The following is a 24,979-nucleotide window of genomic DNA, read 5'->3' as shown; positions in this document are numbered from 1 at the left end:
AGAGGGGTGTTTACTAATCATGTGTGTGTGTGTGCGTGTGTCTGTGTGTGTGTATGTGTGTGTGTGTGTGTGTGTGAGTGTTGGTGTGTGTGTGTGTCTGTGTGTATGTGTGTGTGTGTGTGTGTCTGTGTCTGTGTGTGTGTGTCTGTGTCTGTATGTTTGTGTGTGTATGTGTGTGTGTGCATGTGTGCGTGTGTGTGTGTGTGTGTGTGTGTGTATGTGTCTGTGTGTGTGTGTGTGTGTGTGTGCGCGTGTGTCAGTGTGTGTGTGTATATAGGGGAGTGGGTGTGTGTGTGTGTGTGGGTGTGAGTGTGTGTGTGTGTCCGTCTGTGACTGTCTGTGTGTGTGTGCGCGTGTGTGTGTCTGTGTGCGTGTGTGCGTGTATGTGTGTGTGTGCATGTGTGTATATGTGTCCGTGTTTCTGTGTGTGTGCGCGTGTGTGTTCGTGTGTGTGTGTGTCTGTGTGTGTGCGTGTATGTGTGTGTGTGTGCGTGCGTTTGCGTGTGTGCGTGTGTGTGTGCACGCACGCGTGTGTGTTTCGGGCACTCTGCACGTGATGCCACCGTATTGAGGGAGCTCTCTGTCTCTCTACCCGATGCAGGATGAGACTGTGAGTGAGAGGAAGAGCATCCATTACATGAAGCTGAGCGCGCCCTGGGACGTGCTGGTGTACTACGCAGAGGAGCTGTGTATGCGGGCACCGCTACAGGTCTGTGTGGACTGGACATTTGTGGTGCATGCATCATGTTTTTTTTTAATTTAAAAATATTTATTCAAATATTAAAATAGTATTTACAACACAATAAAACAAAACGGAAGCCACCACCATTGCACAAGACAAAAACAAACATACTATGTAAACTACTAAAGTACAAGGTAGACAAAAGTGCTGGAGGAACTCAGCAGGTGCAGCAGCATCTATGGAACGAAGGAAATAGGCAACGTTGCCTATTTCCTTCGCTCCATGCAAAGAGTTGAACAATCTCCACTATAGGAAATAGGTAACGTTTCGGGCCGAAACCCTTCTGGGTTTCGGCCCGAAACGTTGCCTATTTCCTTCGCTCCACATAGATGCTGCTGCACCCGCTGAGTTCCTCCAGCACTTTTGTCCACCTTCGATTTTCCAGCACCTGCAGTTCCTTCTTACATGCTATATTACAATCCTTGTCCAGGATGCATTCAACATTCCTCGGAGCCTCCGTTTCCCACATCACTCCTCCTCCGGCCTTTGTCTGCTTTGCTCCTCTGGCTTTTGGAGGCAACTCACTCTCCAGTTGTAGAGTGGTACAGCACGGAATACCCGATGTCAGGAGGAGTCCAGAACCAGGGGCCACACACAGTTTAAGAATCAGGAGTAAGCCATTTAGAATAGAGACGAGGAAACACTTTTTCTCACAAGAGAGTGGTGAGCCTGTGGAATTCTCTGCCTCAGAGGCCGCTTCTCTGGATACTTTCAAGAGAGAGCTAGATAGGACTCTTAAATAAACTGATTCCTGGGATGTCAGGACTGTCTTATGAAGAAAGACTGGATAGACTTGGTTTATACTCTATTATTATCTAAATGGTGGCCGATTGGGAAAGGGGGAGATGCAGCGAGACCTGGGTGTCATGGTACACCAGTCATTGAAGGTAGGCATGCAGGTGCAGCAGGCAGTAAAGAAAGCGAATGGTATGTTAGCTTTCATTGCAAAAGGATTTGAGTATAGGAGCAGAGAGGTTCTACTGCAGTTGTACAGGGTCTTGGTGAGACCACACCTGGAGTATTGCGTACAGTTTTGGTCTCCAAATCTGAGGAAGGGCATTATTGCCATAGAGGGAGTGCAGAGACGGTTCACCAGACTGATTCCTGGGATGTCAGGACTGTCTTATGAAGAAAGACTGGATAGACTTGGTTTATACTCTCTAGAATTTAGAAGATTGAGAGGGGATCTTATAGAAACTTACAAAATTCTTAAGGGGTTGGACAGGCTAGATGCAGGAAGATTGCTCCCGATGTTGGGGAAGTCCAGGACAAGGGGTCACAGCTTAAGGATAAGGGGAAATCCTTTAAAACCGAGATAAGAAGAACTTTTTTCACACAGAGAGTGGTGAGTCTCTGGAACTCTCTGCCGCAGAGGGTAGTTGAGGCCACAGTTCATTGGCTATATTTAAGAGGGACTTAGATGTGGCCCTTGTGGCTAAGGGGATCAGAGGGTATGGAGAGAAGGCAGGTACGGGATACTGAGTTGGATGATCAGCCATGATCATATTGAATGGCGGTGCAGGCTCGAAGGGCTGAATGGCCTACTCCTGCACCTAATTTCTATGTTTCTATAGCGGAGTCAGGGGATATGGGGAGAAGGCGGGAATGAGGTACTGATTGGGGATGATCAGCCATGATCACATTGAATGGCAGTGCTGGCTCGAAGAGCCGAATGGCCTCTACTCCTGCACCTATTGTCTATCGTCTATTGTCACTCTTTCCAGCTTACTCGCACCCTTCCTACATCAGGGCGACTAAAACTGAACACAGTCCTTCAAATGCAACCTGACCAACGTCTTGTACAACTGCAGCATAACATCCCGACTTCTACACCCCTTTGTCTGGCCATTGCCGCGGTTTTGTTCAGTGGACATTTTGGCCAAGCCTCTGTCTCAGCATCCTCTGCTCTGTCCGCAGGCTCAGCCTAATCCCTGCCTTAATTCATCTGAGGAAATGCTGAGGAAGCTCAATATCCCAAACATCCTGTCCGAACACGTTGCCAACAGGCCCGTGGACTACTACACCTGCGCCTTCCGCAAATCGAAGCTCGACAAGTAAGCGGTTGGGGGGGAGGTGTGTGTGGGGGGGGGGGAAAGAAGATGGTCCTTTCCAATGGTCTTTCTGTGAGAGTCTAGTTGGACGCTGAAGGAAGGACACGCTGTGGAGATATATTCGTGTAGTACGACAGATGGCACAATGGGCTAAGTGTTCGGCTGGCGACCGGAAGGTAGCCGGTTCGAATCCCGCTTGGAGTGCATACTGTCGTTGTGTCCTTGGGCAAGATACTTCACCCACCTTTGCCTGTGTGTAAATGTAATGTAATTATGTGAAGCACTTTGGGGTCAATGCAAGTTGACTAAAAATGTGCTATATAAATAACATTATTGAAGGTATGAATTGGTTGTTGTCATTTATTGAGCATCTGACCTGGGCTGAATCTGACTGCTTTTAAGGATGTCAACAAAATAGAGAGAGTACAGAGGAGATTTACTAGAATGTTGCCCGGGTTTCAACAACTAAGTTACAGAGATAGGTTGAATAAGTTAGGTCTTTATTTTCTGGAGCGCAGAAGGTTAAGGGGGGACCTGATAGAGGTCCACAAAATGATGAGAGGGATAGACAAAGTTGATGTGGACAAGCTTTTCCCTTTGAGAATAGCGAAGATTCAAACAAGAGGACATGACTTCAGAATTAAGGGACAGAAGTTTAGGGGTAATATGAGGGGGAACTTCTTTACACAGAGAGTGGTAGCGGTGTGGAATGAGCTCCCAGTGGAAGTGGTGGAGGCAGGTTCATTGGTATCATTTAAAAATAAATTGGATAGGCATATGGATGAGAAGGGAATGGAGGGTTATGGTATGAGTGCAGGCAGGTGGGACTAAAGGGGAAAAAAATTTGTTCGGCACGGACTTGTAGGGCCGAGATGGCCTGTTTCCGTGCTGTAATTGTTATATGGTTATATGGACCCCGTGACCATCAGGAACAGTTTTATTGTGGTCGGGTCGGGTGGAAAATCACCCAAGAGACGTCACGTCCAATTTGAGACGGCACCCCTTGTGCAGGTCAAGTTTACATTTTGCTTTTGTTGTCCTAGGTTTTTGAGAAGCGACGATCACGACACGTACTTCACCAACACACAGCGGCACCGGGTTGTAAGTTTGTTTGGGAAACTGTAAAGGTGGGGGGAGGGGGGAAAAAAACTGAAACTTAAACCTATCCAGGACTATGAAGAGGGCAGCGCCCAGTAACATCGCAAATGACTCCACCCAGTCAGCAGGCTCTCCAGCCCTGTTCACACCGGATATACACACCAGTTCTTTCATGAACTCACTGCTGTGTTGATTTGTCATCACGGCCTTGTGCCTCTTAGTCAGTCCCCATCTTCCCCAATGCCCACACCAAACTGGCTCTTAAAAATAGGGGGTATAGGGAGAGAAGGCAGGAACGGGGCACTGATTGGGGATGATCAGCCAATACCACAGTGAAACATAGAAACATAGAAATTAGGTGCAGGAGTAGAGGCCATTCGGCCCTTCGAGCCTGCACCGCCATTCAATATGATCATGGCTGATCATCCAACTCAGTATCCCGTACCTGCCTTCTCTCCATACCCTCTGATCCCCTTAGCCACAAGGGCCACATCTAACTCCCTCTTAAATATAGCCAATGAACTGGCCTCAACTGGCCACAAATAGGGCCGAAACCCAAAGGAAATAGGCAACGTTTCGGGTCGAAACCCGAAGGGTTTCGGGACGAAACGTTGCCTATTTCCTACGCTCCATAGATGCTGCTGCACCCGCTGAGTTTTTGGCTGATCATCCAACTCAGTATCCCGTACCTACCTTCTCTCCATACCCTCTGATCCCCTTAGCCACAAGGGCCACATCTAACTCCCTCTTAAATATAGCCAATGAACTGTGGCCTCGACTACCCTCTGTGGCAGAGAGTTCCGGAGATTCACCACTCTCTGTGTGAAAAAAGTTCTTCTCATCTCGTTTTTAAAGGATTTCCCCCTTATCCTTAAGCTGTGACCCCTCGTCCTGGACTTCCCCAACATCGGGAGCAATCTTCCTGCATCTAGCCTGTCCAACCCCTTAAGAATTTTGTAAGTTTCTATAAGATCCCCTCTCAATCTCCTAAATTCTAGAGAGTATAAACCAAGTCTATCCAGTCTTTCTTCATAAGACAGTCCTGACATCCCAGGAATCAGTCTGGTGAACCTTCTCTGCATTCCCTCTATGGCAATAATGTCCTTCCTCAGATTTGGAGACCAAAACTGTACGCAATACTCCAGGTGTGGTCTCACCAAGACCCTGTACAACTGCAGTAGAACCTCCCTGCTCCTAGACTCAAATCCTTTTGCTATGAAGAATGTCTTTCCTCAGATTAGGAGACCAAAACTGTACGCAATACTCCAGGTGTGGTCTCACCAAGACCCTGTACAACTGCAGTAGAACCTCCCTGCTCCTAGACTCAAATCCTTTTGCTATGAAGAATGTCTTTCCTCAGATTAGGAGACCAAAACTGTACGCAATACTCCAGGTGTGGTCTCACCAAGACCCTGTACAACTGCAGTAGAACCTCCCTGCTCCTATACTCAAATCCTTTTGCTGTGAATGGCGGTGCTGGCTTGAAGGGCCGAATGGCCTACTCCTGCACCTATTGTCTATTGTCTATAACCAGGCTGACCTAACCATGGGAATCTCGCCGGGGGCTGTGGACGTTTGGCTCGATGCTGTCACCTGAATGCGAGTCGCTGTGTGTTTCAGGTGTACGAAATCCTGGCCACCTCTGTGTACGGGAAGAGAAAACGAGCAGAAATTGGAATCGACCGCTTGCTAAATGAACGAGTCTTCGCCTCAGCCTTCCCTCTGCACGAGGTAACGGCCTGTATAGGAACGCTAAATATATATGTACAAAATTGTATTATTAAAAAGAGTGATGAGGGATACGACAGTCTCCAGCAACTGGCTGCCTGCCAACTGCAGCCTGGAATTACCTCGGCTCATTTCTTCTCCACCCAACTCCCTCTCCCTCAGACGATGCCCGCAATAGACTGGAATAACTCAGCGGGTCGGGCAGCGTCTGTGGAGAAACGGAATGGCCTACTCCTGCATCTTGTTTCTATGTTTCTATGCAATAAGGAGTAAGCCATTTAGAACGGAGACGAGGAAACACTTTTTCTCACAGAGAGTGGTGAGTCTGTGGAATTCTCTGCCTCAGAGGGCGGTGGAGGCTGGTTCTCTGGATGCTTTCAAGAGAGAGCTGGATAGGGCTCTTGAAAATAGTGGAGTCAGGGGATATGGGGAGAAGGCAGGAACGGGGTACTGATTGGGGACGATCAGCCATGATCACATTGAATGGCGGTGCTGGCTCGAAGGGCCAAATGGCCTCTACTCCTGCACCTATTGTCTATTGAAACACGCAAGAATGTTTGTGTGGTGGCGCAGAGGTAGAGCTGTTGCCTTACAGCGCTTTGTAAGTTCTCCCCGCGACCTGCTTGGGTTTTCTCCAAGAACGGAATAGGTGATGTTTTGGGTTGAAACCCTTCATCAGACCCATCCTGAAACGTCACCCGTTCCTTCTCTCCAGAGATGCTGCCCTGCCCCGCTGAGTTGCTCCAGCATTTTTGTGTCCATCCTCGGTTTAAACCAGCATCTGCAGTTCCTTCCTACACATTCCCTCTCTCAGCTTCTGTACACAAAGCATCCATTTGGCTATAGTCAAGTCAAGTCAGGTTTATTCGTCACGTACACATACGAGATGAGCAGTGAAATGAAAAATGGCGATGCTCGCGGATCGTGCAAAAAACAAACAAACTACAAACAGAATGGAACAGAATCACATGTTCACATATTACATATTTGTGGGAGGGAAGAAAAAGGGAAAAAAAACCGCAATTTAAAAATGACACCACACAACAGTAAAATGTTACACTCTCGTGATCTCTCAATACCCATGGCCTGTTTGTGCGGTGACTCCTGGTATGTTTGTGCTCTATGTAGGGCCCATTTGAGTTGCCTGAATACGACGTCCCTGCAGAAGATCTGAACCCTCGGCAGATTCTGTACATGAACTGGGCGCGCTGGTCCAAGTGGTACAAGTATCAACCACTCGATCACATCCGAGAGTACTTTGGGGAGAAGATTGCCATCTACTTTGCCTGGCTGGGTGAGTTCCTCATTCTATCGATTCCTGGGGATAAAGTGACTAAGAATTAAAGGGTTGGACAGGCTAGATGTGGGAAGATTGTTCCCAATGTTGGGGAAGTCCAGGGCAAGGGGTCACACAGTTTAAGGATAAGGGGGAAATCATTTAGGACCGAGTTGAGAAAAACATTTTTCACACAGAGAGTGGTGAATCTGTGGAACTCTCTGCCACAGAAGGTAGTTGAGGCCACAGTTCATTGGCTATATTTAAGAGGGAGTTAGATGTGGCCCTTGTGGCTAAAGGGATCAGGGGGTATGGAGAGAAGGCAGGTCGGGATACTGAGTTGGATGATCAGCCATGATCATATTGAATGGCGGTGCAGGCTCGATGGGCCGAATGGCCTACTCCTGCATCTTGTTTCTATGTTTCTATGCAATAAGGAGTAAGCCATTTAGAATGGAGACGAGGAAACACTTTTTCTCACAGAGAGTGGTGAGTCTGTGGAATTCTCTGCCTCAGAGGGCGGTGGAGGCTGGTTCTCTGGATGCTTTCAAGAGAGAGCTGGATGGGGCTCTTGAAAATAGTGGAGTCAGGGGATATGGGGAGAAGGCAGGAACGGGGTACTGATTGGGGATGATCAGCCATGATCACATTGAATGGCGGTGCTGACTCGAAGGGCCAAATGGCCTCTACTCCTGCACCTATTGTCTATTGTCTATTGAAACACGCAAGAATGTTTGTGTGGTGGCGCAGCGGTAGAGTTGTCGCCTTACAGCGCTTTGTAAGTTCTCCCCGCGACCTGCTTGGGTTTTCTCCAAGGCCTGTCGGTTTCCTCCCACGCTCCAAACACGGGCAAGTATTTAAGTAGGTATTTAAGAAGGAACTGCAGATGCTGGAAAATCGAAGGTAGACAAAAATGCTGGAGAAACTCAGCGGATGCAGCAGCATCTATGGAGCGAAGGAAATAGGTAACGTTTCGGGCCGAAACCCGACGGAAATAGTAACGTTTCGGGCCGAAACTCGGAAGAGTTTCGGCCCGAAACGTTGCCTATTTCCTTCGCTCCATAGATGCTGCTGCACCCGCTGAGTTTCTCCAGCATTTTTGTGCACCTTCAAGTATGTAGGCAAATTGGCTTGGTAAATAAATGTAAAAACAATTAACCGTATAACCATATAACAATTACAGCACGGAAACAGGCCATCTCGACCCTTCTAGTCCGTGCCGAACACATAATCTCCCCTAGTCCCATCTACCTGCGCTCAGACCATAACCCTCCATTCCCTTCCCAGCCATATAACTATCCAATTTATTTTTAAATGATAAAAACGAACCTGCCTCCACCACCTTCACTGGAAGCTCATTCCACACAGCTACCACTCTCTGAGTAAAGAAGTTCCCCCTCATGTTACCCCTAAACTTCAGTCCCTTAATTCCCCAGTCATGTCCCCTTGTTTGAATCTTCCCTCCTCTCAGTGGGAAAAGCTTTTCCACGTCAACTCTGTCTATCCCTCTCATCATTTAAAAAACCTCTATCAAGTCTCCCCTTAACCTTCTGAGCTCCAAAGAATAAAGCCCTAACTTGTTCAACCTTTCTCTGTAACTTAGTTGCTGAAACCCAGGCAACATTGTCCCTAGCGAGTGTAGGATTGTGTGTATTAACGTGCGTGGATCGCTGGTCGGCACGGATCTGATTGGCCAAAACGCCTATTTCCGCGCTGTATCTCTAAACTAAACAAAACAGAAACGGTTGACTTTTTACAAGTGAGAGCGGAAATTCCCCCCCTCTGATCTTAACTGAGTGAGGACTCTCCAGGCTAAATGATAAATGTAACCAGGCCTAAATCTTTGGTTCCACGTTGTGTAGAATGCAATATGATTCCAAAGCAGCGCAGCGGGTGGAGCTGCTGCCTCGCAGCGCCAGAGACCCGAGTTCGATACTGACCACGGACGCTGTCTGTACAGAGTTTGCACGTTCTCCCTGTGACCACGCGGATTTTCTCCGGGTGCTCCGGTTTCCTCCCACATCCCTAAGACGCACAGGTTTGCAGGCTAATTGGCTTCGGTAAAATTGTAAATCGCCCCCCCCCCCATGTAGGGGGGACCACTGGTCAGCGCGGACTCGGCGGGCTGCAGGGCCTGTTTCCGCGCTGCGTTTCTCAAGTCGAAGGTAATAATAATAATAATAATAATAACTTTATTTATAAAGCGCTTTTAGACAACATCAGTTACCACAAAGTGCTGTACATGGGAAATCAACAAAAGTTATTACAAACTACTAAAACCATTAAGACGACAGGACTGTAAAAACAGTAAAAAATTAAAAGACATTAAAAGCACTAAAACAGGAACAATGTCTCAGCCAGTGTCGAAAGCCAGTGAATAAAAGTGAGTTTTTAGGGAGGATTTAAAGATGGACAGTGAAGGGGCCTGTCTGATCTGCAGCGGCAAGGTGTTCCAGAGTGCCGGGGCAGCAACAGAAAAGGCTCTAAAACGAATGTTTCCGCAGCTCAAAGAGTAAGCTGCTGCCTGCCTGACTTTGGCAGTGCCATGCGGAAGAAGATACACATGACTGAACCTGCCCGCAGTGCGTGTTTGCTCGACTCTGCTTGCCTCCGGCACAATTGGGACAGATAATACTGTACTTTTGCATCAACCAGCGAGAGAGAGAGAGAGAGAGGGAGAGAAAAATAGTTGCAAAATGTGGACGCAGCCCAGACAACTCGCACAGACCGACCTCCCTTCCGCGGGCTCCATCTGCACCTCACGCTGCCTCGGCAAGGCCAGCGGCTTCATCAAGGACAGGTTACCAAGACAGATGTGTATGTACAGCAATTCATGCTTCCCCCCGCACAATTATAGCATGGAATAGCCTTCACATTACCACAGTTTAAATTTAAGGTAGGAACTTTGTTTAAGAAGGAACTGCAGATGCTGGAAAATCGAAGGTAGACAAAAATGCTGGAGAAACTCAGCGGGTGCAGCAGCGTCTATGTGGAGCGAAGGAAATGGGCAACGTTGGAAATAGGCAACGTTTCGGGCCGAAACCCTTCCGGGTTTCGGCCCGAAACGTTGCCTATTTCCTTCGCTCCCTAGATGCTGTTGATATCCGGGCATCCTAAAGGATATAACCATATAACCATATAACAATTACAGCACGGAAACAGGCCATCTCGACCCTTCTAGTCCGTGCCGAACACATAATCTCCCCTAGTCCCATATACCTGCGCTCAGACCATAACCCTCCATTCCCTTCCCATCCATATAACTATCCAATTTATTTTTAAATGATAAAATCGAACCTGCCTCCACCACCTTCACTGGAAGCTCATTACAGCTACCACTCTCTGAGTAAAGAAGTTCCCCCTCATGTTACCCCTAAACTTCAGTCCCTTAATTGTCAAGTAATGTCCCCTTTTTTGAATCTTCCCTACTCTCAGTGGGAAAGCTTTTCCACGTCAACTCTGTCTATCCCTCTCATCATTTTAAAAACCTCTATCAAGTCCCCCCTTAACCTTCTGCGCTCCAAAGAATAAAGCCCGAACTTGTTCAACCTTTCTCTGTAACTTATGAAACCCAGGCAACATTCTAGTAAATCTCCTCTGTACTCGCTCTATTTTGTTGACATCCTTCCTATAATTAGGCGACCAAATTGTACACCATACTCCAGAATTGGCCTCACCAATGCCTTGTACAATTTTAACATTACATCCCAAATTCTATACTCAATGCTCTGATGATATCTCGGGTAAGGTGGACAAAAATGCTGGAGAAACTCAGCGGGTGAGGCAGCATATATGGAGCGAAGGAAATAGGCAACGTTGGAAATAGGCAACGTTTCATGCCGAAACCCTTTCGGGTTTCAGCCCGAAACGTTGCCTATTTCCTTCGCTCCATAGATGCTGTTGCACCCGCTGAGTCTCTCCAGCACTTTTGTGTACCTTCGAGTTTCCAGCATCTGCAGTTCCTTCTTGAACACGAGTGGGCTTGTATACTCTGGAGTTTAGAAGGATGAGAGGGGATCTAATTGGAACATAAGATTGTTAAGGGTTTGGACACGCAAGAGGCAGGAAACATGTTCTGTATGTTGGGGAGAGTCCAGAACCAGGGGGCCACAGTTTAAGAATAAGGGGTAAGCCATTTAGAACAGAGATGAGGAAATACTTTTTGACACGGAGAGTTGTGAGTCTGTGGAATTCTCTTCCTCAGAGGGCGGTGGAGGCCGGTTCTCTGGATACTTTCAAGAGAGAGCTAGATAGAGCTCTTAAAGATAGCAGAGTCGAGGGATATGGGGAGAAGGCAGGAACGGGGTACTGATTGTGGATGATCAGCCATGATCACATTGAATGGCGGTGCTGGTTCAAAGTGATAGGGTTCAATGTGATCATGGCTGATCATCCCCAATCAGTACCCCGTTCCTGCCTCCTCCCCATATCCCCTGACTCCGCTATTTTTAAGAGCCCTATCAAGCTCTCTCTTGAAAGCATCCAGAGAACCTGCCTCCACCGCCCTCTGAGGCAGAGAATTCCACAGGCTCACAACTCGTACAGCAAAGTTGATCAGCAGTCTTTGTGACTTTCCTTTCTCTGGAAGAATTGTCAGAGTTTTTTGTGGCTGGTGTAATAGAAACATAGAAACATAGAAATTAGGTGCAGGAGTAGAGGCCATTCGGCCCTTCGAGCCTGCACCGCCATTCAATATGATCATGGCTGATCATCCAACTCAGTATCCCGTACCTGCCTTCTCTCCAAACCCTCTGATCCCCTTAGCCACAAGGGCCACATCTAACTCCCTCTTAAATATAGCCAATGAACTGGCCTCAACTACCCTCTGTGGCAGAGAGTTCCGGAGATTCACCACTCTCTGTGTGAAAAAAGTTCTTCTCATCTCGGTTTTAAAGGATTTCCCCCTTATCCTTAAGCTGTGACCCCTTGTCCTGGACTTCCCCAACATCGGGAGCAATCTTCCTGCATCTAGCCTGTTCAACCCCTTAAGAATTTTGTAAGTGGGAGGTGACTTCCTTTGATTGCACTGATCCCCGGCACCAGGCGCTGTTATTGTATAAAACAATCCCACTGATTATGTAAGTAAGGGACAATTGGGAAGTTTATCTAACTTTCCAATCTCTGCTCTTCCACTCTGCAGGTTTTTACACCGCGTGGCTTCTTCCTGCTGCCCTGGTTGGGACGTTTGTCTTCATCTCCGGGCTGATGTCGATGAACACCAACAAGTCCGCGTAAGTCAACTGGACAAAGGAAGCGCGGGAACTGCGCAAAACTCCCGCTGGGGGTCAGGTTTTAACAGTCTCTTAACAGACTCGGAACAGTCTGAGAGACTCCTCGGTCTCAGAGGAGGGAATAACTCTCGCAAGATTCCAGACTCGCAACTCATGTAGCCTTCTTCCCCCAATGGATGGCCTGGGATGAAAGTCTTGAGGTTGCGATGTGGCTGTTTGATGTTGTTAATTATTAATGTGCACATCTTTATGAGCACCATTTACTGTCAAGAAATAAAAAGTATCACAAGTTGATTGTAAAATCGGTAAGCTGACATCGCCGTAAATTACATCTTCTCCTATCTACTTCTTCTTGCGAATGGAACATAAACCAAAGCAATAGTTTGATCTCAAGCCGGGTGTTGAGCAGCCAGGCTGCTGTCTCTGCGGGACAAATGTTCCCAATGTTGGGCGAGTCCAGAACCAGGGGCCACACACCCACAGTCTTAGAATAAAGGGGAGGTCATTTACGACTGAGGTGAGAAAAAACTTTTTCACCCAGAGAGTTGTGTGAATTTGTGGAATTCCCTGCCACAGCGGGCAGTGGAGGCCAAGTCACTGGATGGATTTAAGAGAGAGTTAGATAGGTCTCTAGGGGCTAGTGGAATCAAGGGATATGGGGAGAAGGCAGGAACGGGTTATTGATAGGGGACGATCAGCCATGATCACATTGAATGGTGGTGCCGGCTTGAAGGGCCGAATGGCCTCCTCTTGCACCTATTGTCTATTGTCTATTAAACAAAGTCACGCACAGGCATCCTCCATGAGAGGACAGTCATACTCGTTTCGAGTGATCGCATATGATGATGATTCTCAAAGCCCCAACTAATGCAAGCAAGCAGTCCATGCGCCTTTGTTGCTGCTCTTTCCACTTCAGTTGCCGATTTCATGCAGTTATGGACTTGGACTCTAGGACCCCTCTGTACATCAATGCTGTCAGGGGTCATGTCATTAATTGTGTCTTTTCTCACAATTGTGCAGATCATAATCATACATCATTAGCCGAGTGTGTCCATGTACCCCAGCTGTCTGGACTTGTGCATGAGACCATACTGGTGCATGCGCTGTGTGTGCAGAGAGACTGTGCACTAATTAACCTTGTGTTTCGCTTCTTACAGGGAGCAGATTTGTAACACCAGCACTCAGCACCTCATGTGTCCTCTCTGTGAAAGCTGTGACACCTGGAATATCTCCGAGATCTGTTCTATGGCTAAAGTACGTCTTCTAACACTATGATAGCGTTGCCTGTGTGTGTGTGTGTGTGTGTGTGTGCCTGTATGTGCCTGTGTGTGTGTGTGTGTGTATGTGCCTGTGTGTGTGTGTCTGTGTGTGTGCGTGTGTGTGTGTGCCTGTGTGTGTGTGTGTGTGTGTGTGTGTGTATGTGCGTGTGTGTGTGTGTGTGTGTGTGTGTGTGTGTGTGTGTGTGTGTGTGTGTGTGTGTGCCTGTGTGTGTGTCTGTGTGTGTGTGTGTGTGTGCGTGTGTGTGTGTGTGTGTGTGTGTGTGTGTGTGTGTGTGTGTGTGTGTGTGTCTGTGTGTGTGTCTGTGTGTGTGTGCGTGTGTGCGTGTGTGTGTGTGTGTGTGTGTGTGTGTGTGTGCCTGTGTGTGTGTGTGTGTGTGTGTGTCGTCATTTTGTCGTGGAGTCATGGAGTGATACAGCATGGAAACAGGCCCAACTTGTCCACATCAGCCGACATGTCCCAGCTACACTCATCCCACCTGCCTGCGCTTGGTCCATATCCCTCCAAACCTGTCATATCCATGTACCTGTCCAACTGTTTTGTAAACGTTGGGATAGTCCCAGCCTCAACTACCTCCTCTGGCAGCTTGTTCCATACACCCACCACCCTGGGAAAAGTGGAAAAGGTTACCCCTCGGATTCATAGAAACATAGAAACAGGCCATTCGGCCCTTTGCACCGCCATTTAATATGATCATGGCTGATCACCCAATTCAGTATCCCGTACCTGCCTTCTCTCCAAACCCTCTGATCCCCTTGGCCACAAGGGCCACATCTAACTCCCTCTTAAATATAGCCAATGAACTGGCCTCAACTACCCTCTGTGGCAGAGAGTTCCAGATTAATTCCTATTAAATCTTTTCTCATTCACCTTAAACCTATGTCCTCTGGTCCCCGATTCCCCTACTCTGGGCAAGAGACTGTGTGCGTCTAATATTCGGTATCACTGATTCAGTCTGTCGACTCGATGAGAACGATGAGCTCTTTGACGAGCTGCATGGGCAGTTTGTTGCATCTATGGGGATGTCCTCCGCTTTGACTTGCTTGTTGCTGCTTCGGGCCACCCGGGGCGGCGACTGCGGGTGCTCGGAAGGCCCCGGACCACGGATGAACATCTGGGAAGATCGGAGGGGAGGCTGGCTGGACAATGGTGCCTTCCTCACCTTGGTGCCACTGTGTTGTGTTGTGTCGTGGACTTTCTGTGTTTGTGCTTTTTTTTAAATTCTATTTTTTTTAAAATATGTTTTAATATTTATTATTTATGTTTATGATACTGACTGTAAAGGGAAATTCATTTCGTTGTCTCTAATTGAGACAATGACAATAAATTTGTACAATACAATACAATTCCTTGTCCCTCTCTCCAGCTGGGTTACCTCTTTGACCATCCCGGGACTGTGTTCTTCAGCATCTTCATGTCCTTCTGGGCGGTGAGCTTCCTGGAGTATTGGAAGCGCAAGAATGCTACGTTGGCTCATCACTGGGACTGCATGAACTTTGAGGAGGAGGAGGTGAGGCCAGACTATTGCCATCATTTGTCGGTTCATTTAATCTGTAAATCTGGTTCAAGTTCAAGATTCAAGAGAGTTTATTGTCATGTGTCCCCGATCGGACAATCAAAATTCTTGCTTTGCTTCAGCACAACAGAACATAGTAGGCATTGACTACAGAACAGATCAGTGTGTCCATACACCATTATATAAATATACACACACATGAATAAATAAACTGATCAAAGTGCAAATAACAGATAATGGGTTATTAATGGTCAGAGTTTTGTCCGAGCCAAGTTTAATAGCCTGATGGCTGTGGGGAAGCAGCTATTCCTGAACCTGGTCGTTGCAGTCTTCAGGCTCCTGTACCTTCTACCTGAAGGTAGCAGGGAGATGAGTGTGTGGCCAGGATGGTGTGTGGGTCCTTGATGATACTGCCAGCCTTTTTGAGGCAGTGACTGCGATAGATGGAAGGAAGGTCAGAGCCGATGTTGGACTGGACAGTGTTTACTACTGGGCAGTTGTATCTAGTCTAATTTTGTCCACCACAGCTCAGGTCGGGGTGAGTTCCCCCCGCCACGGGTACCATGTAATCTCGTGCTACCTGCTCCATGGTTGGATAGACGGCGACTAAACCGCCTCCTCCACCTGGTTTGCCAGGTGAGGAGGGGGGCTGTGGACCCCAAGCAGGGCCAAAAACAAGACCTGTCAAAGGGCGGATGAGCTCCTGGCGAGCTGACGGCCATCCACACTGCAGTAGAAGTTGCGATCACTGTCGTACGTAACGTTGTAAGGAGCGATGATGAAGCACACACACACACACCAAAATCCGATACTTCCAGCGGCTGAAGTCCGCAGGAACTGGAGGGCAGAGACGTGTGGTGCGCCCGTCACCGTTCCCATCGGAAACCAGCGCCACTGCGTCGCTAATGTTTTCAACGACGGACAGTACGAGCTTATTTATCCAATTAAAGGAAAATCACACGAGGTATCATCATTTGCGTTCGTAAAAACTTAAATTGCAATCTTTGAACAGTGTGGTGTTGGCACAAAAATAACCCATGTAGAAGGTGCAAGAGGCCTGTGGATGAAGGCCTGTGGTTAAAGCTGTGGGATGGACACAAAGTGCTGGAGTAACTCAGCGGGTGGGTCAAGCAGCATCTGCGGAGAAAAGGGATGGGTGACATTTCTGGTCTCGAGAAGAGTTTCAGCTACAGGCAGCGTTGAGATAGACTTGGTTTGGAGGTCGAGAGGGACTTGATAGAAGTATATAAAGTTGTGAGAGGCAGAGATGGGGTAGACAGTCACAACCTTTTTTCCCAGGATGGAAATGTCCATCACTAGGGGGCGTGGCTATGAGGTGAGAGGGGGGGGGGGATTTAAAGGGCCTGTCAGGTGCAGCAGGCAGTAAAGAAAGCGAATGGTATGTTGGCTTTCATTGCAAAAGGATTTGAGTATAGGAGCAGGGAGGTTCTACTGCAGTTGTACAGGGTCTTGGTGAGACCACACCTGGAGTATTGCGTACAGTTTTGGTCTCCAAATCTGAGGAAGGACATTATTGCCATAGAGGGAGTGCAGAGACGGTTCACCAGACTGATTCCTGGGATGTCAAGACTGTCTTATGAAGAAAGACTGGATAGACTTGGTTTATACTCTCTAGAATTTAGGTGATTGAGAGGGGATCTTATAGAAACTTACAAAATTCTTAAGGGGTTGGACAGGCTAGATGCAGGAAGATTGCTCCCGATGTTGGGGAAGTCCAGGACAAGGGGTCACAGCTTAAGGATAAGGGGGAAATCCTTTAAAACTGAGATGAGAAGAACTTTTTTCACACAGAGAGTGGTGAATCTCTGGAACTCTCTGCCGCAGAGGGTAGTCGAGGCCACAGTTCATTGGCTATATTTAAGAGGGAGTTAGATGTGGCCCTTGTGACTAAGGGGATCAGGGGGTATGGAGAGAAGGCTGGTACGGGATACTGAGTTGGATGATCAGCCAAAAACTCAGCGGGTGCAGCAGCATCTATGGAGCGAAGGAAATAGGCAACGTTTCGTCCCGAAACCCTTCGGGTTTCGACCCGAAACGTTGCCTATTTCCTTTGGGTTTCGGCCCTATTTGAGGCCAGTTGAGGCCAGTTCATTGGCTATATTTAAGAGGGAGTTAGATGTGGCCCTTGTGGCTAAGGGGATCAGAGGGTATGGAGAGAAGGCAGGTACGGGATACTGAGTTGGATGATCAGCCATGATCATATTGAATGGCGGTGCAGGCTCAAAGGGCCGAATGGCCTCTACTCCTGCACCTAATTTCTATGTTTCTATGTGAGAGGGGGGGGAAGTTTAAAGGGCCCGTCCCACTTACGCAACTTTTTCGGCGACTGCCGGCACCCGTCACAGGTCGCTGAAAATGTTCAACATGTTGAAAATCCAGCGGCGACCAGAAAGACGCTGCGACTCTTTGGGCGACTGAGTAGTCGACTCACGAACGTACAGGCGACATGTGGCGGGGTGAAGCCCGTACGGTCGTGAGTTGTCGCCCAAAGAGTCGTACCTTGTTCTGGTCGCCGCTGGATTTTCAACGTGTTGGAAATTTTCGGAGACCTGCTGCGACTATGACGGGTGCAGGCAGTCGCCGAAAAAAATCTCGCAAGTGGGACAGGCCCTTAAAAAAAGGAGAGGTCCTGGGGCAAATGTTTTAACAGAGTGTGGACGCAGATATGATGGTGGCATTTAAGAGAGGGACCTGGGAGTGTAGGGAATAGAGGGATATGGATCACGTACAGGCATCTAAAGAAGGGTCTTGACCCAAAACGTCACTTAGAAACATAGACATAGAAATTAGGTGCAGGAGTAGGCCATTCGGCCCTTCGAGCCTGCGCCGCCATTCAATATGATCATGGCTGATCATCCAACTCAGTATCCCGTACCTGCCTTCTCTCCATACCCCCTGATCCCCTTAAGCCACAAGGGCCACATCTAACTCCCTCTTAAATATAGCCAATGAACTGGCCTCAACTACCCTCTGCGGCAGAGAGTTCCAGAGATTCACCACTCTCTGTGTGAAAAAAGTTCTTCTCATCTCGGTTTTAAAGGATTTCCCCTTTATCCTTAAGCTGTGACCCCTTGTCCTGGACTTCCCTAACATCGGGAACAATCTTCCTGCATCTAGCCTGTCCAACCCCTTAAGAATTTTGTAAGTTTCTATAAGATCCCCTCTCAATCTTCTAAATTCTAGAGAGTATAAACCAAGTCTATCCAGTCTTTCTTCATAAGACAGTCCTGACATCCCAGGAATCAGTCTGGTGAACCGTCTCTGCACTCCCTTTATGGCAATAATGTCCTTCCTCAGATTTGGAGACCAAAACTGTACGCAATACTCCAGGTGTGGTCTCACCAAGACTCTGTACAACTGCAGTAGAACCTCTCTGCTCCTATACTCAAATCCTTTTGCAATGAAAGCTAACATACCATTCGCTTTCTTTACTGCCTGCTGCACCTGCATGCCTACCTTCAATGACTGGTGTACCATGACACCCAGGTCTCGCTGCATCTCCCCCTTTCCCAATCGGCCACCATTCCTGGTCCTGGGGCAAATGTTTTAACAGAGCGTGGACGCAGATATGACGGTGGCATTTAAGAGGCATTTAAGAGAGGGACCTGGGAGTGTAGGGAATAGAGGGATATGGATCACGTACAGGCATCTAAAGAAGGGTCTTGACCCAAAACGTCACCTATTCCTTTTCTCCAGAGATGCTGTCTGACTGGTTGAGTTACTCCAGATTTCTGTGTCTAACGTGGCTGCAATGAGGGCCGGATGGCTAGTTCCTGCGCTGTGCTGTGTTTCGTGTTTCTGCGCTGTGTTCTATCGGAGAGAATTTACCAGCGATGAGACCCGCTCTGTAACGCAAGTTGTCTCCCCCGCAGGAACGTCCGAGACCGGAGTTTGCGGCAATGGCCCCAGCGATGGAACAGAACCCGATCACTGGGATCAAAGAGCCGCACTTCCCCGAGAGAGACCGCACGTCTCGCATCATCACGGGCTCCATGGTCATTATAATTATGGTGAGATCGGAAAAACATTTGCATTAGTTCGCTCTCGTTCCCAAGTCTCAGAGAGTTGGTGTAGATCCACGGGGGGGGGGGGGGGGTTATGCCCCTGTCCCACTTAGGCGATTTATTTTAAGCGATTAGGCTGTCGCCACATGGTGTCGCCCGTACGGTCGTGAGTCGTCTCATCAGTCGGCCCAAAGAATCGGAGCGTCTTTCTGGTCGCCGCTGGATTTTGAAATGTTCAAAACTTTTCGGCGACAGTGAGCTTGACGCCAATCAGCGTAGTTTGACTTCTCCTGACGTAGGTGCTGTCGTAGGTTGTCGCCAGGAGGTAGTCGCCGGTGCTGACTTCCGTTGGCGAACACCTACGTCAACCGGCGACAGATACCGACTGTCTTAAGTTGCCGCTGACCGACAGGGCGGTTGCTTGTCGCGGGTGGACGGAGGTTGTTGTCGTTGGTCTGTGCGTAGCTTGTCTGCAGGTGATAGGTTGTTGTAGATGTTGTCGTGGAGGGGGGGCGGGGGGAGGTCGCAGGTTTTTCGGCCACCTGCTAGTCCCCGAAAAAATCGCCTAAGTGGGACAAGCCCAATCTGCCTAGAATTGCAACTTTCATTTCCGATGCATTGGATAGTTTGTACAGAGTATTTTAGTTTATTGTAAGTAAGTAAGTTTATTGGGCCAAGTATTCACATACAAGGAATTTGCCTTGGTGCTCCGCCCACAAGTAACAACATGACATCCAGTGACAGTTACGAATGCGCTCAGAAAACACTGCAGGTAGGAAGGAACTGCAGATGCTGGTTTAAAACGAAGATAGACACAAGATGCTGGAGTAACTCAGCGGGACAGGCAGCATCTCTGGAGAGAAGGAATGGGTGGCGTTTCGGGTCGAGACCCTTCTTTGATTACAATGCGCCATTCTTCAAGTTCAACAATCTACGATGTTCATCAAAAGGGTGTTTTGCGACCGTATTCGGCTGGTTTGCCCTCAGAAGCAAGCAGTAAACTTGGACTTGCAAGTGTCCCGACCAGAAACATCACCCGTCCATTCCTTCCACAGATGCTACCTGACCAACGGAGTTTCTCCAGCAGTTTGTGTATGCCCAGGGTTCCAGCATCTGCAGTTTGTTGTGTTTCCAATAGTGCCGTGTGTGGGGAAAGTCATCACACTGATTCCTGGGATGTCAGGACTGTCTTATGAAGAAAGACTGGATAGACTTGGTTTATACTCTCTAGAATTTAGGAGATTGAGAGGGGATCTTATAGAAACTTACAAAATTCTTTAAGGGTTGGACAGGCTAGATGCAGGAAGATTGTTCCCGATGTTATGGAAGTCCAGGACAAGGGGTCACAGCTTAAGGATAAGGGGGAAATCCTTTAAAACCGAGATGAGAAGAACTTTTTTCACACAGAGAGTGGTGAATCTCTGGAACTCTCTGGCACAGAGGGTAGTCAAGGCCACAGTTCATTGGCTATATTTAAGAGGGAGTCAGATGTGGCCCTTGTGGCTAAGGGGATCAGAGGGTATGGAGAGAAGGCAGGTACGGGATACTGAGTTGGATGATCAGCCATGATCATATTGAAAGGCGGTGCAGGCTCGAAGGGCCGAATGGCCTCTACTCCTGCACCTAATTTCTATGTTTCTATGTTTGTTTAAGAATGAACAATGGACAAATTAACCCTGACGCATTGTCACTTTACACGTATCCACAACTTTTATCTTGTCTATTTTTACAGTTTTTAATCTTTATATTCGCTTTTAAGATCGATACACACTGTGTGTGCTCGCAGAAATCTGCGTTGTATGACTGCTTATCAGTACATTGTCCTGTCTGTATGTTGAGCCACGTCAAAGAAGATTTTCTGTTGCGACAGACAATAAAGTTTTCTGAATCTGAATCTGAAGGAACTGCAGATGCTGGAAAATCGAAGGGGGGAAGACAAAAAATGCTGGAGGAACTCAGCGGGTGCAGCAGCATCCATGGAGCGAAGGAAATAGGCAACGTTTCGGGCCGAAACTCAAAGGAAATAGGTAATATTACCTATTTCCTTTGGGTTTTGGGCCGAAAGCAGCATCTATGGAGCGAAGGAAATAGGCAACGTTTCGGGCCGAAACTCTTCCGAGTTTCGGCCCGAAACGTTACCTATTTCCTTTGAGTTTCGGCCCGAAACGTTGCCTATTTCCTTCGCTCCATAGATGCTGCTGCACCCGCTGAGTTTCTCCAGCTTTTTTGTGTACTTTGGATAAAGGAACACTGAATCGATGGCAGCAGTTTCTCCAGCAGGATTATAGACGTTTATCGTTTTAGTGACCATGATGTAACAATAACAGATGTGTTGTGGCTTTTCATTTATTTTGTCCATTCTCCCACTCTCTTTTCCGCTCTCGTTTTCCCCATTTTATTTGTTTCCTCACGGCACTCCAACCCATCCATTCTCTTCCCACTGGCGCATCCCGTATGTATCCCGGCCACAATAGAAACATAGAAACATAGAAATTAGGTGCAGGAGTAGAGGCCATTCGGCCCTTCGAGCCTGCACCGCCATTCAATATGATCATGGCTGATCATCCAACTCAGTATCCCGTACCTGCCTTCTCTCCATACCCCCTGATCCCCTTAGCCACAAGGGCCACATCTGACTCCCTCTTAAATTTAGCCAATGAACTGTGGCCTCGACTACCCTCTGCGGCAGAGAGTTCCAGAGATTCACCACTCTCTGTGTGAAAAAAGTTCTTCTCATCTCGGTTTTAAAGGATTTCCCCCTTATCCTTAAGCTGTGATCCCCTTGTCCTGGACTTCCCCAACATCGGGAGCAATCTCCCTGCATCTAGCCTGTCCAACCCCTTAAGAATTTTGCAAGTTTCTATAAGATCCCCTCTCAATCTCCTAAATTCTAGAGAGTATAAACCAAGTCTATCCAGTATTTATTCATAAGACAGTCCTGACATCCCAGGAATCGGTCTGGTGAACCTTCTCTGCACTCCCTCTATGGCAATAATGTCCTTCCCCAGATTTGGAGACCAAAACTGTACGCAATACTCCAGGTGTGGTCTCACGAAGACCCTGTACAACCTCCCTGCAGTAGAACCTCCCTGCTCCTATACTCAAATCCTTTTGCTATGAAAGCTAACATACCATTCGCTTTCTGCACTGCCTGCTGCACCTGCATGCCTACTTTCAATGACGGGTGTACCATGACACCCAGGTCTCGCTGCATCTCACCATTTCCTAGTCGGCCACCAATGATCGCTCCTTCTCTCTCCTCTCTTCCCTGCCTGGCCCAGCTGTTTGTGGTGATGATCTTCCTGGTGACGGTGATCATATACCGAGGGATTATCAGTATGATGATGTACCACACAGGCAACGCCATCCTGATGACCCAGGTGAGTCCACGAGCCTGCGTACGACACGCTCAGTTGAGGCCATTTGCGTACGACACACACACATTTTGGAATCGCTGGCAAAGCCAAAATTGTATCACCCTGCAATAATTGTCTTTGAAAACCACCCCCTCCAATCCCTGCGTTCCTTCAGCTGAAGCTGCTCCCACTGAACTCTGAGGAGACTTGTGTGTAGATGGAACTGCAGATGCTGGAAAATCGAAGGTAGACAAAAAAGCTGGAGAAACTCAGCGGGCGCAGCAGCATCTATGTGGAGCGAAGGAAATGGGCAACGTTTCGGGCCGAAACTCAAAGGAAATAGGTAACGTTACCTATTTCCTTTGGGTTTCGGGCCGAAAGCAGCATCTATGTGGAGCGAAGGAAGGAAATAGGCAATGTTTCGGGCCGAAACTCTTCCGAGTCTAGTCTTCAAAAGCTTCTTGGCAAATCCCGTATTTGGATAAAGGATTTAAGAAGGAACTGCAGATGCTGGAATATCGAAGGTACACAAAAAAGCTGGAGAAACTCAGCGGGTGCAGCAGCATCTATGTGGAGCGAAGGAAATAGGCAACGTTTCGGGCCGAAACTCGGAAGAGTTTCGGCCCAAAACGTTACCTATTTCCTTTGAGTTTCGGCCCGAAATGTTGCCTATTTCCTTCGCTCCATAGATGCTGCTGCACCCGCTGAGTTTCTCCAGCTTTTTTTGTGTACTTTGGATAAAGGAACACTGAATCAATGGCCAAAACTAACTAGGATATTGAAAAATCTATCATTCAGATATCTTGCAAAGGAAAGCATGCTTAAATGTACATTAGTTACTCAGTCTCCGCGCAAAGTAAGCTGTTTGGTAGCCAGCTAATTAATATTTACAATAATATATTAGGATAAAAGGTAAATAACATCTGAGTGTGGTTATGGTTCTTATCTTCAGTTTCAGTAGCATGAAGAATATTTAGAATTTCAAGCTGAAATCTAGACCAAAACTTCCATTGTGTTTCGGCCCGAAACGTTGCCTATTTCCTTCGCTCCATGGATGATGCTGCACCCGCTGAGTTTCTCCAGATTTTTTGTGTACCTTGGGTCTAGAGAGAGTTGGTCAGTTTAGTTTATTGTCACGTGTACCGAGGTACAGTGAAAAGCTTTTTGTTGCGTGCTAACCAGCCAACGGAAAAAGACAATACGTGATTACAATCGAGCCGTTTACAGTGTACAGCCACATGATAAAGAGGGGATCTTATAGAAACTTACACAATTCTTAAGGGGTTGGACAGGCTAGATGCAGGAAGATTGTTCCCGATGTTGGGGAAGTCCAGGACAAGGGGTCACAGCTTAAGGATAAGGGGGAAATCCTTTAAAACCGAGATGAGAAGAACTTTTTTCACACAGAGAGTGGTGAATCTCTGGAATTCTCTGCCACAGAGGGTAGTTGAGGCCACACAGTTCATTGGCTATATTTAAGAGGGAGTTAGATGTGGCCCTTGTGGCTAAGGGGATCAGGGGGTATGGAGAGAAGGCAGGTATGGGATACTGAGTTGGATGATTAGCCAAAAACTCAGCGGGTGCAGCAGCATCTATGGAGCGTAGGAAATAGGCAACGTTTCGTCCCGAAACCCTTCGGGTTTCGACCCGAAACGTTGCCTATTTCCTTTGGGTTTCGGCCCTATTTGTGGCCAGTTGAGGTCACAGTTCATTGGCTATATTTAAGAGGGAGTTAGATGTGGCCCTTGTGGCTAAGGGGATCAGAGGGTATGGAGAGAAGGCAGGTATGGGATACTGAGTTGGATGATCAGCCAAAAACTCAGCGGGGGCAGCAGCATCTATGGAGCGTAGGAAATAGGCAACGTTTCGTCCCGAAACCCTTCGGGTTTCGACCCGAAACGTTGCCTATTTCCTTTGGGTTTCGGCCCTATTTGAGGCCAGTTGAGGCCACAGTTCATTGGCTATATTTAAGAGGGAGTTAGATGTGGCCCTTGTGGCTAAGGGGATCAGAGGGTATGGAGAGAAGGCAGGTACGGGATACTGAGTTGGATGATCAGCCATGATCATATTGAATGGCGGTGCAGGCTCGAAGGGCCGAATGGCCTCTACTCCTGCACCTAATTTCTATGTTTCTATGTTTCTATAAAGGGAATAAGGTGAATAATCCAGACTGATGGGTGCTGGTTTTCTGGGGAGATGAGGCAAGGACTGTGCCGTTAAGGAATGCCGCCACTGAAGATTTGTCAGGTGGAAGTGAATGCAAGGATAAATGCAGTCGGGGCTGGACTGTAGAGTCTAAACTGGTTATCTGTCTCTCTCCCCTGCAATAAATATTAATTCTGACATCTCCCTGCTAATGACAGCCCATGATTCATGGTGTCCGCATTCCACGTGTATGGAGATCGTTAAATCACAGCTAGTGCTGGAGGGGGGGTGGGTGAGTGGCAGGCGAGGCTTCAAGCATAGCAGCAGCGTGCACATGCGGGATGTATCATTTAGACCTCTCCTGCAACACAGCATGAAGTTTCAAGCCTTCCCTCTCCTCGAGCCCGTCATCTCCCGTTGGGGTGTGGATTCACGGCAGCGACGCCGCTCCACCTCCAATCCAAGGCCCCGGTTCCTCGCCGGTCGTGGTTACGTTACGGGGCGCGGTGACTGTCGGGATTGTACCCGGTGCC

General features: G+C 48.0%; 1 protein-coding gene across 1 annotated transcript in view; it reads left to right on the top strand.

Annotated features, from left to right (window-relative positions):
- The window catches only part of ano11 (anoctamin 11), a 53,740-nt gene that overhangs the window by 9,938 nt on the left and 18,823 nt on the right, over nucleotides 1-24,979 (top strand). Inside the window, 10 exon segments of the mRNA XM_055659145.1 lie at nucleotides 602-709; nucleotides 2,660-2,796; nucleotides 3,837-3,894; nucleotides 5,512-5,622; nucleotides 6,748-6,913; nucleotides 12,036-12,126; nucleotides 13,284-13,380; nucleotides 14,771-14,914; nucleotides 18,814-18,951; nucleotides 22,227-22,325. Of these exon segments, the coding sequence (XP_055515120.1) occupies nucleotides 602-709; nucleotides 2,660-2,796; nucleotides 3,837-3,894; nucleotides 5,512-5,622; nucleotides 6,748-6,913; nucleotides 12,036-12,126; nucleotides 13,284-13,380; nucleotides 14,771-14,914; nucleotides 18,814-18,951; nucleotides 22,227-22,325 (1,149 nt within the window).

The sequence above is a fragment of the Leucoraja erinacea genome, chromosome 30, assembly GCF_028641065.1.
Source record: "Leucoraja erinacea ecotype New England chromosome 30, Leri_hhj_1, whole genome shotgun sequence".
Classification (NCBI taxonomy): Eukaryota; Metazoa; Chordata; class Chondrichthyes; order Rajiformes; family Rajidae; genus Leucoraja; species Leucoraja erinaceus.
This window is presented reverse-complemented; position numbering and strand designations above follow the sequence as displayed.